Source organism: Diceros bicornis, chromosome 22, assembly GCF_020826845.1.
Source record: "Diceros bicornis minor isolate mBicDic1 chromosome 22, mDicBic1.mat.cur, whole genome shotgun sequence".
In the NCBI taxonomy this organism is placed as follows: Eukaryota; Metazoa; Chordata; class Mammalia; order Perissodactyla; family Rhinocerotidae; genus Diceros; species Diceros bicornis.
The window spans coordinates 16,729,567-16,744,694 of NC_080761.1; the positions used below are offsets into that span (position 1 = coordinate 16,729,567).

The 15,128-nt window shown below is 33.8% G+C and overlaps 1 protein-coding gene across 5 annotated transcripts in view; it reads right to left on the minus strand.

Moving 5' to 3' along the window:
- Window positions 1-15,128, minus strand: part of VPS13A (vacuolar protein sorting 13 homolog A) — a 249,952-nt gene that overhangs the window by 38,294 nt on the left and 196,530 nt on the right. For all 5 annotated transcript variants that reach the window (XM_058565619.1, XM_058565615.1, XM_058565616.1 and 2 more), the window contains exons 59-67: window positions 14,486-14,591; window positions 8,685-8,798; window positions 7,190-7,332; window positions 5,912-5,993; window positions 4,921-5,034; window positions 4,060-4,135; window positions 3,809-3,972; window positions 3,450-3,495; window positions 3,216-3,339 (exon numbers count right to left, since the gene is read on the minus strand). In XM_058565619.1, coding sequence (XP_058421602.1) covers window positions 3,216-3,339; window positions 3,450-3,495; window positions 3,809-3,972; window positions 4,060-4,135; window positions 4,921-5,034; window positions 5,912-5,993; window positions 7,190-7,332; window positions 8,685-8,798; window positions 14,486-14,591 — 969 coding nt within the window. The remainder of the gene's footprint in view (window positions 1-3,215; window positions 3,340-3,449; window positions 3,496-3,808; window positions 3,973-4,059; window positions 4,136-4,920; window positions 5,035-5,911; window positions 5,994-7,189; window positions 7,333-8,684; window positions 8,799-14,485; window positions 14,592-15,128) is intronic.

Here is a 15,128-nt window from a genome sequence, read left to right on the forward strand (position 1 = left end):
TGCAAAGATAAGGAGTGGGGAACAATTGCTGTGTTCTAAGTTCCACATCTGATTTTCAAATCAAACTTATAATACTCTCACACAGATGAAGGAGAGGGAGTTCTCTTTTCTCTTAAACAACAGTATAAGCTAGGATTGTCTGTTTCTTGGCTTTTGGAGCATCACTTTCTCAATTATCCCCCATATGTTAATGGCCATTCCTTTTCAGTCTCTTTTCCTGGGTCCTCTTTATTTCCCCAACTTCTAAGTGTTAGTGTGCCTGAGGGCCAAGTCCTTGGTACTCTTTTTTCTCTCTTTTCCATTCTCTTTCCCTAGGTGATCTCATCCAATCTCTTTTACTGGCTTTAAACACCGTATTATAGGCTCAAGAATCTCTAATTTTTAACTCTAGCTTGCACCCTTCTCTTGAACATCAGACTCCTATACTCAACAACTACTTGATGTCTCCATTTGGACATCCAAGGGATAGTTTAAGTTTAATATATTCAAAACAAAACTTCTAATTCCCTCTTTCCCTAAAAGTAATGACAATCCCATCCTTTCAGATGTTCAGACAAAAACTTTAGAATTGCCCTTGATGAACTCTTTCTTTCATATGCCACATCCAATTTATTAACTAATCCTGTTGTTACTGCCTTCAAAAGACATGCAGAACATGACTCTTTCTTACAACCTCTAGCCTATACTGGTCTAATCATTTCTCATATGGATCACTGCAAAAGCCTTTTAAGTGTTCCCCTGTTTCTGCCCTGGTCCCCCTGTGGTTTATTCTCAATATAGCATCCACCTTACATCATTCTTCTTGTTCAAAACCTTCCAATAGCTTCTTATCTTACTTAAGAAAAAGCTCAAGTCCTTACAGTGGCTTACCAAGCCCTATATGATCTGATCCCCTGCTCCTTCTCTGACAGCATCTTTTCCAACTTTCTCCTTTGCTCACTCTACTCCAGGTACACTGGGCTTGCTGTTCCTCAAACAAGCCATGCATACTCCTGCATCAGGTCTTTTACTTGCTGTTCCTACTGCCTAGGGTATTCTTCTCACATGGCTCACTCCCTTACTTCCTTCACGTCTCTCCACAATTTTAATCTTACCAGTGAAGCTTCTCTGAACATCTTATATAAAACCTTCCTCCCCACCACTTTAGATCTCTTTATGAACTTTTACTATACTTTATTTTTCTTCATAGCATTTTTCACCATTTAGTACATCATATATTTATCAGTTCACTTATTTTCATTTATTACTCTCCCACTAGATTGTAAGCTGTATGAGGACAGGAACTTTGCCAATTGTGTTCATTTCTGGTTCCTTAAGTGAGTAAAACAGTGTCTAGGCATATAAGAAGCTCCCTAAAATGTGCTGAATCGATAAATATTTATGTGTGTGTATTGGATAAAACTTGTTAACTGTGTTCAAATCATTTATTTACTTACTTTTATTTTGTCTTCCTGATCTATCAAGTATTGAGAGAAATGTTAAATTCTTCCACCATTATTGAAGATTTGGCAAGTTCCTGTAATTTTATCAATTTTTGCTTTATAAAGATTGAGGCTATTGTGAACTGACGACAAGTTCAAAATTGTTATTACTTTCTTGGTTAATTGTTCTTTTTATCATTAGCTAATTATCTTATTTATCTGAAATAATTTTTTTTTTTGTCTTCAAGTCTGTTTCATCTAATGTTATGCAGCAATCGTCTTTAGTATATATAGTATATATGTATATATATGTGTGCATGTGTATATATAACAAATCGTATATCCTCTTCAGAAATGATATAAAAATGCTTATGCCAATTATTCCCTTCTCAAATTGCATCGTATTATTTTTAATATTTTGGTTCCAAAGTTGTTTTTATACAGTTCAATTAGCTTTATTTACCAATTTATATTTTTACATTTGATTCTTATAACCCACTTCTTTCTGGTTTCAATGTCATTTACAAGTACGTCCTTTAACAGTTCTTAGTCTTATTTTTTTCTAAAAATGTTTTATTTTGCCCTTACCCCTTAAAGGTAATGTAGCTGAGTACAGATTACAAGATTACAAGATTATTTATTAGATAAATGGAAGGTTATTCTAGCAGCTCTGAACAGACACCTGCATAGCTCTCTACATATTTTTTATTTTTTTGCTGCGGAAGATTCGCCCTGAGCTAACATCTGTGCCAATCTTCCTCCATTTTATATGCGGGTCGCCACTGCAGCATGGCTGACAAGTGGCGTAGGTCCGAGCCTGGGATCTGAACCTGCGAAACCGGGCCATCGAAGTGGAGTGCACTCAACTTGACTACTAGGCCATGGGGCTGGCCCTACATATTTTGAATTCCTTATGTTTCATTGACTTTTGAGTTTCTCTGATGACTATGACTCAACACATCATACGTGTGAAACTAAAGTTACAGGTAGAAGAGACTGAACCTTTTTTTCTCATCCTAATTCTAAATTACAAAACCAGAAACATCCAATTATGGTAAGGAGTATGAAATATTGACTTAAGAGAAGCAGCTCATCAGATGACAATACTTATCCCTATAGAGCAGGAAGTAAGAGAAAATACAAAAGGAAACAGATTAGGGAGATATCCACCCACCTAACTTTCTAAGTTAGGTCTCATTAGCATGAATTTAACCAACTGTTGTATGTGTTGGAAATTTCTAGAACAGAGAACAAAAATGTAACTAGTAAATTTCAGTCATAAACTAAACTTAATTTGGAGGAAGAGATAACATGTTTTAAAATTATTGCACAAATGAAGAGAAATAAAGGGAATGGATGTAATGTTTCGTAACAAAATAAGAGCATCCTTTAAAGGAAGGGCAAACACAGGCTAAGTTTGAACCAGGAATATAAAATGCCATTCTTTATTTCTCAAAAAAGGAGACAGAATATTACATTTGCTAATTTTATAACTGACATATAGCATTACACTATCATAATGTATTTCAATCAACATAACTGAAAAGCTTGTTTAACTTGCTAAACCTTTCCTGCCAAGAACCCTGGGAATAAATGACCAATAAAGGAGAACTCTATCAAGTTGAAATGATGCAATGGCAACAACATAAAAAGTATCAAAAGGAATTATAAAGATCATATGCAACTTGTCATATTACAGGGTTCATAACTAAGTACCTTGAGCCAAACAGCAAATTTATTTCATTTCTTGTGGTTTAAGCATTTTACTCATATCCTACATCAAAGAGAATTTACCTTTTTATTCCCTGAAATGTACTGCTAGCCATGTCTATGATGCCTCCTGTTGGCCTTGCCACTGCTCCAACTAAACCTTTCCCAACACCTTTAAAGAAACCAGCTGCTCCTTCTTTTTGAGCTCCTAGAAAGAAAAAAAGACAAAGTTTTAGACAACTGGATGAAGAATGAAAATAGAATCAACTTGTAAAAGACTTGGTAATATACATTACCTAAAAGAACTATCATACTTGCCTTTGATTGGTTTTGTAACAATTCCTGTTATGCCACTTACAAAACCCTAGAGGGAAAGCACAAGTGAAAATTTATAATACTTGCACAGGATGGCTTGAAGAACTGAACCTGGCTTACAAAAAAAATACAGAGCTGTGCTTTCTAGATACCATAAGAATTAATATACTTCCTAACTATTTTATTTAAACTGAATGCTTTTGGAGGCTACTGACGTATTTTATGTAGGCCACAATTTACTGTTCCTCCAATATCCAAATAATATATGAAGGACTGAAAATTCTATGCCTATTTCCTTATTCACAGAACGTGGCTTTAAAAGAAATTCCCTAAAATGTTCACAACACTGGGAAATTTCTTACAGAAACTAAGCCTTTTCCTCCACGAGTGATGCCTTCTCTAAGACCAGCTGGTTGCTTATTCATGGCTTCTCTTCTCTTCTGTTGGTAGTCTTCATCCATAGTCATAGCTGCTACCCCTTTAGCCATAGCACTGGTGATTCTGGAGGCAGCACCAGCTAATCCACCTAGCAGAAGTTATAATATCTTTAATAAAAGCAAATATATCATGACTTTCTAGCATAATCATATTTGGTAGGCATTCTGTTTCTTACCAACAGCCCCACCAACTAGTGCTTTCAGTCCTAGTGCCATTCCTTCGACAAACTCTTCAGGACCCTGAATGGCTCCCTAAAGGGTCAAAAAATAATAATAACAAATAAGGTTCTATTTACTTTTAAAGGTGAACTTATTGCTATAAATGAGGAAAGTAGTAGTGACCAAAAGAATAAAGATTTCCCAAAAGAACTGATAGCAGCAAAAAACTTCACATTACACAATTCTCAGAAAGTGCAAAGGATAAAATGTTGGAAGTTGATCCAAACCTAGAAAAGATTATGACTATTTACCAAAACATACAAAAGACGCTTGCTCTGTATTGTAAGTTATATGATAAGTAAGCACAAACTACTCTTGATACTTAAAAAAAAATAAAAATACTTTAATTCTTAATATATCTAATCTTTTAAATTACACTATACAAAATAAACAACAGGTCTACTTTATTTTCATTATAAGTGAAAGTATGAGAGTTTTGACAGAAATTTTTAAAGGACATAGAACAACCATATTTTTTGCCATTGATTATTAAGATTGCTCTGCACAGTGTCAGCTTGCACGATTATTTTTATTGTCCCACACTATTGTGCAAAGCAAGAATTCCTGACTACCTGTCCATGGTGGTCTTCCTTCTACTATAGTGTGAAGTTTACCCACCTTTAATGTTCCAACAGAACACTTAAAATTCAGTATATCTTAGTAAAGTCTTAAGTTTAAATTTTGAGAGAAAATAATATCCTTTTGTTGTGTCTCCCAAAATCTATTTATACCCATAACTCAAGTGAACAACTGGAATGCATTATTTATTCAAAAGTGTTAGTGTGATATACTGCATAAGGCAAGGATAACTATTTTACCTGGTAAGGTTCATAAAAAAATGCTTCCACACCTTCAGAAAATTCTCTAATCAAGCCAAAGGGATTTCCCAAAACTTCAAGTCCAAGAATGAGTACATACATCTGCTTAATGGCCTAAAAATGCAATATGAACATTAATCAATTCAGGTAATCAGATTTAATATTTTTTTCTTATGTTTACTACATATATCCAGTTTTTTTTCACTCTTACCACCAATTTCAACACCTAAATCATATCACCTTATTCATCCCTAGTTTTCATTTTTAAAAAGCAGATTGGTGTTAGAATATTGGAAATCATATGACATATTTACATAAGCTTTAGAATATTCAAAATGCTTTCACTTTTACAGCTATGTTTGACAGTTATTACCACCATCATTTTAAAGGCTAGAGAAACATACAGGTCAAATGATGCCCAGGGTCACACAGTGGGTAAATGACTAAACCAGGATCCAAACCCAGACCTCCTGGTCATGCTCAGTGACCTGTCCACTACACAACAGATGCCTCAGATACTAAATAAGTTATATCATACAATATCATACAATACAATACAGTTATATCATATGATACAGGATTCTTTCTAGAGGTGGAAAAAAATCCATTAAGATAATATATCTAACTGACTCAATAACTCAATTACATTAAAAATATCCTGTTTTCATCAGTTAGTTACGAATAAATTGTTTCCCTTGAACCTATTTTTTTTTAAGGAAGTGTGATGAATTACTTAATATTTTATTTAAAGATTTATGTCTAGGCCACACTGATCCAGAAAAGATTTCTGTCAGTGGCTAAAAAACAAGACAAAAAATGAAATGGGGGTTGGGCTCAATTTCTTTCTACAATTCTGAGGAAAAAAAAAAGTTTAAAAAATTTGAAAATGGCTATTCACTTCCTTGCCAAATCTACATTATACATATACAGACACATGCAGATTCACTATTTTATACCACTCTGTCCCTTTGTGAAATAATCTCAGACAAACCTGTTTTGAATAGTGTCTTATTACTTCAGATTGTAGTTCAGATGTTGTATGGAACTGATAGTTGAGTTCAAAAAATGCAAGCCTGAAAAAAACATATAAATATATAAATACGTGTGTGGAGAAAAAGAAAGAGAGAGATGTTTTTACTATTAATGGTTTTATTTTCTTTAGAATTTTTCTACAAATCTTTCCTTTTAGTACATTTTCCCATGCCAATCAGAAAATCTACTCTTTAACATACATCTCTGCACATTCTGATCAAAGAACCCTCTAAGAATCTGATAAAAGCTATGGATCTTATCCTCAGAAAAGCTGCCAATATATACACATTTTCACATAATTTAGGAGATTCAGAGACTGCGCCCCTGGACATGAACCGTATTTCTCAACTCTGTCCTATTATGGCCCACACAGAAAATGTTTGACACACTGAGATAAATGGAGAGGCTGCTCAAGAATGGACACAGTTCAGTTGCTGCAGGTCCTGATCAGCTGACAGCTGAGGAATCAAGACTGGTTTACTTATAACCTGTTCACAGCATATACCCGCTCCACTAACTGGGAAGCTCTATGCTAGCGGATATGACAGTACCAAGATTAAAAATCTCATCCTATTCCCGATGTCTTTAAAGCTATGTTCTTTAATTTGACTGTTACCTAACTTTATCTAGATTTAGAGTTATCTCTCATTGGACTTATTGATTCTTACTACTGTTCTTAACAGGTCTAGGTGCTATCCAAAAAGCTCATTCTCATCTAAAGTCTCCCCTCAGACTCTCTGAGTCTCTTTGGTCAGATACTCTAATAGCTTCCATTATGACTCACATTAAAATGTAAATTCTTGATGGTAACATTTAAACTTATCCCTTCACTTTTGCTGTCATGGCATTCATTTCATTCTAGTCACAAATGCTTTGAAGAATCTTGATCCTATAGGTCTTGAAGCCGTTTTAAGCACCACCTCTTTTAAACACCACACCTTTGGGCATACACAGCCTCTTAAGAATCCTTCCCTAGGCCAGAAAGGCCTTATATAATGCACAAACTTGCATGGCCTCTGTCCCTCTTTCTTAAGGAAATTATTTAATAATTATTCTGCTATTTAATAGTTAAGGGTTAGCAGGTAATATGTTACTTAAATTATATTCCATTTAACAGCAAAAACTGTATTTTGCCTATGATCTGCAATGTACTTTACACACTTTTTCACTTAGAAAATTTTTAGGTAAATATAAAATGGACTTTTCACCAATTTATAGACTTGAATATTAAACATACTTAAAAACTACATCTTGTACATCTGTAAGAGTGGCACCAATACTCTTCAGCAAAAGATTTAAAGAATGAACTGCAATCAGTCCTCCACGTTGTTCTGAATCTTTAGCTTCTTTACCCGAACTCAGTGAAACACTTAAATGCAACTAAAGAGATAAAGAGAGAAATATTTAAAGCACTATCTTCATAATGACAATTTTAACTTTTAAAATTTAATCTCATTTTAAATTCACTACACCATAAATAAGATTTCAAAATTATCTGGTTTATGCCAAAATTAATAAGTGGAAAGTTAAAGAAATTTAAAATCTAGTACAGCTCTTTTTAAATTTTAAATTCAGCAATGTAAGATGATATGATATTTAGTTCAATTCAATAATTTTAGTAAACCTAGGAAAATATTAATTTTTACACACTTTTTGTTTTTAATTTTTCTTTTAATTTTTTTTTCTCCCCAAAGCCCCAACGCATAGTTGTATATCACAGCTGTATGTCCTTCATGGCTCTTCTATGTGGGATGCTGCCTCAGCATGGCTTGATAAGTGGTGCATAGGTCCACACCCGGTATCCGAACCAGCAAACCCTGGGCCACTGAAGCAGAGGGTGCAAACTTAACCTCTACGCTACTGGACAGGCTCCTTTACACACTTTTTAATAACATTTAAATCTAAAAGTTGAAGTTGTTGGAAATAACTCAAATATCTCGAAAAGTGAATGTTTCAACTATTAGAACTAAGTTAGCACGGTGAAGCCAGTCAAAAAGCACTTTTGTATTGTATGCATATACATATTGTATATATAGTTGTAGAATAATTTTTCTTCAAGTATTATGTAAGTAACTCATAGAAACTTTGTGTTAAGAACTTACATTTACTTCCATTCAAACTTCAATTCTTAAATCAAGGTTACTTTATAAATTAATTTAAAACTTATACAGTATAGTTAATAATACTGTATTGCACACATGAAAGTTGCTAAGAGAGTAAATCTTAAAAGTTCTCATCAGAAGAAAAAAAATTTATAACACTGTATGGTGACAGAAGGTAACTAGAATTACTGTGGTGGTCATTTCACAGCATATGCAAATATTGAATCATTATGTTGTACACCTGAAACTAAAAGAATCTTATATGTCAATTATGCCTCAATTAAAAAAAATAGTTATACACACATTATATACAAAATTTTGAAAATTGTCACAAATACCTTAACAGAAAACTAAGGTGACATTATGTTAGGTCAAGATATAAACATATAATCCACATGTAGTAGGTGGCTCCACTATTATTTCCACATGGTAAAAAATTATTATAAGTATAAATAAAAATTTAAAAGGATTATTTCTTTGTTATTTATTTACATTCGTAATTGTAAAGTTACAGAATTTATATACTACTAAAGAACATAATTTAAATGGTATATCCCCCCAAACAGATCAAGTTGATTTGCTATTACCTAGATTATCAAGGATAATAAAAATGACTTATTTTTCCCCTACCTTGATAGGAGATATATGAAAGTATTCATAGAGACTGACTTGTGATGAGTCTGCCAATGAAACTGTTTTACATTCTTCTTGGAAAGCTTCTATATCTTTATGAAAAAGTTCAACCTACACAGGAACATAAAAATATTAAAAATTTAAGGGACCTATCTGCATGAGGTATTTAAGCCAATAGCTCAAACTGCAGAACACTCCTCTATAATATCCAGATTCAACATTGCTCATGATTGGAAAGTTACTGCCTCAGAAGGGAAACTAACATCTCTATTGTTAGGAAAGTTCTGTCACTCACAAACTGATAAGCATATCTTCTATGTTTCCACCCAATCCATTAAGACACTAAGCTTTTCTTCATGTGACCATAGATTTTATTCCAAAAGGCCACTAATCCAATCCATCAGTGCTTTCTTAGAAATATATTTTTTTAAAATATAATCATAGTTCACTGGTAGCTTTTTGGTAAATGCCTTACCAACACACCTACAGAGGCCAGTAATATAATCAAAAAAAGAGAAGGCATTGAAAATAATTTTACATGAAGTGATTAGTGCTTTCATTCTTGATAATCAACACTACTTCTCTTCCAAACACTCACAAATCTAAGTTACTTCTATGTGCTGAGAAATGGCCCAACATTCATATTTTAACCTATTAACAAAATCATCAAAATGAGAGCCTTATTAAAAGTATATTTGGAAATTGACTTCTGGGATGACAGTGTGAGAAGCTCTTTAGACTAGCTCCCCAGTGAAACTGGTAAAATCTATTTAAAAAAACATTTGAGGCCGTTATGAACGGTCCTAAGGATATAAGCAAATGAAATATCTATTAATCCACAAAAATTAGGTTAAGAAAAGGAAGTCTGTGGTATCTGAACAACGAACATTCTCTCAGTTCCCACTCCCAGCTCAACAAGCCAGAACTCCACTCAAGACTGGTACACCTGAGAACACAGAGCTCCCTCTCTGCCCAGACTCCAATTGGAAGACTTTCTTCCCGGAAGGCAGAGGATGTCAGAATTTCTCATCCTGCCCCCAGCTATCAGCTGCTGAGGCTAAATTACAAGGAAGGTAGGAGCTTCCTTCTGAATCTGCCCAGTTTCCACTCATGAAACAAAGTGGGTCTTTCTACTTGGGTGTGATACCACTGAGAATATTGGGGTTCTGAGCACCCTTGCCTCACCCCCAGCTCCATGACTCTGGTTCAGAGATTTTGCCTAGGGGGGTAGTAGACTTTAAAACAGTCAGCTCCTAATCTATTTCCAAAGAAATTGACTTCATTTACAACAGAGCGTGAAGGAGTTCAAGCATAAGAGTGCTTTAGGAAACAGTGGATGTTGTGGTGCAAGGTAACTGGGAGGAAAATCATTGATTCAATGAAGTTACAGGCTAAACTGTAAGCCTATTAGTTTTCATGAGAGAACTCGGGAAAGAAACAATTTAGAAGAGTCCTCCTTCGGTCAGATATTTCAAACACTTATCTCCAGATCAATTCCTTCAAAGCAGCCCAAATTTGATTGGATTAGTCTGTACAGCATTTTACCCTAAGCAATTTACCCAATTTACCTAAGGCACTGTTGAAAAAAATAAAGCAACCAGCCAGCAATCAGTGGAGTTTAACAGTTGAGTGTGGTCATGGAAAGAGATGAAGAAAGCCCTGTCAAAACCACTGTTATTCCAGGGAAATGGTGGGTATCCCAAATCTTTGTCTCCCTGAGGAGCAACATCAAAGGCTTAACACTGCAGGGGAAGGCAGAGGTGTGGGTGGGCTAGACTTCAATAAAATAATCCAGCCAGTCACTAAATGAAGAAACTAATAACAGTAACAAGCCTTGGGAAGAGGGGGACCAGTACCCACAGTTGCTACAGCCTATTATCTAAAATGTCCAGTTTCCAACTAAAAATCACAAGGTATGCAAAGACACAGGAATGTATGACCCATATCCTGGGAAAAGAGTAGGCAAAAGAAACTGCCTGTGAGAGTGACCAGATTGGGTTTAAAAGAAAAAGACTTGAAAGTAACCATTATAAACATGTTCCAAGAACCAAGGGAAATCATAATATTTGGACAAGTAAAGGAAAGTATAATGATAGTGTCACATCAAATAGAGAATATCAATACAGAGAGAAATTATAAAAAAGAACCAAATAGAAATTCTGGAGTTGAAAAGTATAAAAGAAATGGAAAATTCACTAGAAGGACTTAACAGTGTATTTGAACTGGTAGAAGTTTAAATGCTTCATTATATGCTACATCAAATGCTTCACTTCATTAGTGAACTTGAAGATAAACTGTTAGAGATTATGCAATCTGAAGAACAGAGAAAAAAGAATGAAGAAAAAGGAACAGTCTCAGAGCAATGTGCGTCACCACTAAACATACTAACATAGGCAATATGGGAGTACAATCATACGCCACATAATGACGTTTTGGTCAGTGATGGAACACATATGCGATGGTGGTTCCATAAGATTAGTACCATATAGCCTAGATGTGTAGTAGGCTATACCATCTAGGTTTGTGTTAGCACACTCTATGATGTTCACACAGTGACGCAACTGCCTAACGATACATTTCCCAGAACGTATCCCTGTCATTAAGGGACGCATAACTGTATCAGAAGGAGAGGAGAGAGAAAAGAAAAAGAAGTAGAAAAAATATTTGAAGAAATAATGCTTGAAAACTTCCCAAATTTATTGAAAAACACTAAGCTACGTACCCAGGAAGCTTAATGAACTCCAAGGGCAATAAATGCAGAGGTTCACAAACAGATACATAATAGCAAAAAAAATGCTGAAAGTCAAAGACAAGGAGAAAATCTTAAAAATGAGAAGAAAAAAATGACTTATTACATACAAGGGGATCCCAATAAGATTAATAATTGGCTTCTTGACAGAAACGAGGTATGAAGGCAGTGGAATGACATATTCACTGGTAACAAAGCACTGGTGAAGGTAATTACGTAATTATAAAAGACAGTATAAATATATAATCTTTTCCCTTTCTTCTCTTAACTGATTTAAAAAGCAATTGATTAAATAATATATATAATATACTGTTTGGACTATAATGACAGACCAATATCTCTTATGAACATGAACACAAAAATCTTCAACAAAATACTCGCAAACTAAATCCAGCAAAATACATACAAAAAATTATACAAATGACCAAGCAGAATTTACCCCAGGTACAGGTTGTTTTAACATCCAATGTAATAAAAATATCTCAGAACAAAAACAAAAACCACATGGTCATCCCAATAGATGCAGAAAAAGCATCTGACAAAATTCAACACATTTTCATGATAAAAACACTCAACAAACCAGGAATAGAAGAGAACTCAACCCGATAAAGGGTATCTACAAAAAAAATCCACTGTCAACATTATAATTGATAGTGAAAGATTGAAAGCTTTCCCTCTAAGATCAGAAACAAGGCAAGGATGTCTGCTCTTGGCACTTCTATTCAACGTTGCCAGAGATTCCAGCAGGGCAATTATCCAAGAAAAAGAAACAAAAGCCATCCAGATGAGAAAGGAAGAAGTAAAACTACCTCTATTCTCAGATGACATGATCTTACATACAGAAAACCCTGAAGAATCCACAAAACAACTATTAGAGCTAATGAACAAGTTCAGTAAGTTTGCAGAACACAGGATCAATATACAAACGTCAATTTTATTTCTATATACTTGCAATGAACAAACTGAAAATGAGATTAAGAAAATTTCTTTCACAATACTGTAAAAAATGAATGAAATACTCAGAAATAAATTTAACAAAAGAAGTACAAAACTTATACTCTAAAAACCATAAATCATTGTTGAAAGAAAACAAAGAAGATCTACGTAAATAGAAAACATCTCACGTTCAAGGAAGACTCAACATTGTTAAGATGACAATGCCCCCCAAAGTGATCTCCAGGTGCAATGTAATCCCTGTCAGAACCCCAGATGACTCCTCTGAAGAAGTTGACAAGCTGATTCTAAAATTCATATGGAAATGCAAAGGGACCCAAAATAACCAAAATAATCTTGAAAAAGAACCAAGTAGGAGGACTCATACTTCTCAAAAACTTTACTTCTCAAAACTTAGTATAAAGCACAAGACAGTGCAGTATTGGCACAAGAAGCGCACACATCAATGGAATAAAACCATGTGTCTATGGTCAACTGAATTTTGACAAGGGTACCAAGACCATTAATGGGCAATGAACAGTCTTTTCACCAATGATACTGGGACAATTGGATAGGCAAATACAAAAGACTGATGTTGGACCCTTACCTCACAACATATACAAAAATTAACTCAAAATAGATGAAAGACCTAACTGTAAGAGCTAAAACTTTAAAACCCTTATAACACCAGGCTAAATCTTCATAACCTTGGATTTGGCAAAGGATTCTTATAAATGACACCAAAAATGTGAGCAACAAAGGAAAAAATAATTTGGACTTCATTAACATTAAAAACTTTTGTGCTTCAAAAGACATCAAGAAAGTAAAACACAACACATAGAATGAGAGAAAATATTTACAAATCATATATCTGATACAGGACTTGTATTCAGAATATACAAAGAACTTATACAGTTCAGTAAAGACAATCCATTTGTTTAATGGACTGTTTAAAGGATTGCCTATTGTTACAGGCAAAGGATCTGAATAGACATTTCTCCACGGATGATAGGCAAATGGTCAATTAACACATCAAAAGATGCTCAACATCATTACTCATCTGGTAAATGCGAATCAAAACCACACTGATATACTACTTCACAGCCACTAGGATGGCTAGAATTTAAGTAAAACTTGTACACAAATATTCATAACAGCATTATTCATAATTGCCAAAATGTGGAAACAGCCCAAATGTCAAATTAACTGATGAACAGAAAACAATATGCAGCATATCCATGCAACAGAATATTACTTGGCCATAAAAAGAAATGAAGTATTGATACATGCTACAACATGGATGAACCTTGAAGATATTACGCTATGTGAAAGAAGCCCACCAGAAGATTACAGAGTGTATGATTTCATTAATATGAAATGTCTGGAAGAGGAAAATCCATAGATAGAAAGTACATTACTGGCTGCATGGGGCTAGGGTGATTTCTTTTTGGGGTGATGACAACGTTCTGGAATTAGACAGTGATGATGGTTGTACAACTTTGTGAATGAACTAAAAACCACTGAATTGTACACTTTAAATGAGTAAAATGTATGGTAAGTGAACTATATCTCAATAAATTGTTATTAAAAGAAAAAACTAAGTCTTTATCCACATAGTTTGTCTTATCTTCTGAATTCTTTCCATGAAGGCAACTGAAAAAGAGCCCATATCTGATCCATCCTAAAACCCACCTTATAGTCTTTCCCCATCAGTCACAAATAAGATACTTTTATTTGCCTTACTCCTTCTGTCATCAAATATCCTGGTTATATCCATATTTCTAAATTATTAATCAAAACAAAAGTAACACAGGAAAATAAAATAAGAAAAAACTTCTTATCTTCTTCCCCCTACTATTGGCCTAAAATCTTTCTTCCTATTTGCTAACTCACTTTTAAAAGGCTATTTTAACTTGTCTTGCTTCCATCTTTTATAATCTGAAAATGTGATTTCTACCAATATACTCACCACAGCAACATAATAAAAATTTAAAAACTGTATTTTTAAAATGGAACAAAACCATTTTAACACCTTTAAGAATTTATAATGATATCATATTTTTTCAGTCCTCCTCTTTCCCTAATTCTTCCCATCAATGCTATTATTGTATCTTACCTCTGTTTTTTCAGTCACTTCAGCTTCTGTCACAAGTTCTGCTAAAGCATAGACAAACCCAAGATCTAACCTGAGATCCATTTCTTGGATCAACACTTTGAAGTACCTACATTATAAAATAGAAAACATTTAAAAATCATCAATTAGCTGCATTAAGAAAATTAGATGAGAAAAAAAAGTATTAGATAAATATTAGTACATTGAAACTTAGGACTTCCTAGATTAATATATAAAAAAATGTCATGACAAGATTGTTCACAATAGCAACAAACTCAAAATATGAAAATATCTATAGAGAGGAAATCAATAAGTAAACTGTGATATATAGTCATTAACAGAATATTATATATTAGTGATAATGAAAAACTCTAGCTACATCCAACAAAATGAATATATTTTAGTAAAAAGGTGAATGAAAAAAGCAAGTCCCAGGAGTACATGTACATTTTGAAAAAATTTTTTAAAAATTAGGGGAAAAAAAGGAAAACTAAAAAGCATAATGTTTAGGTCCACATATATAATAAAACTATATTTTAAAAAGCAAGGAATAAAGAAAGTGTTTATCTTGGTGATAAGGTAGAGGAAACAACAAATAGGGGAGTAATACATAGATGGATATTTCTGTCAATATTCTGTTTTTTGG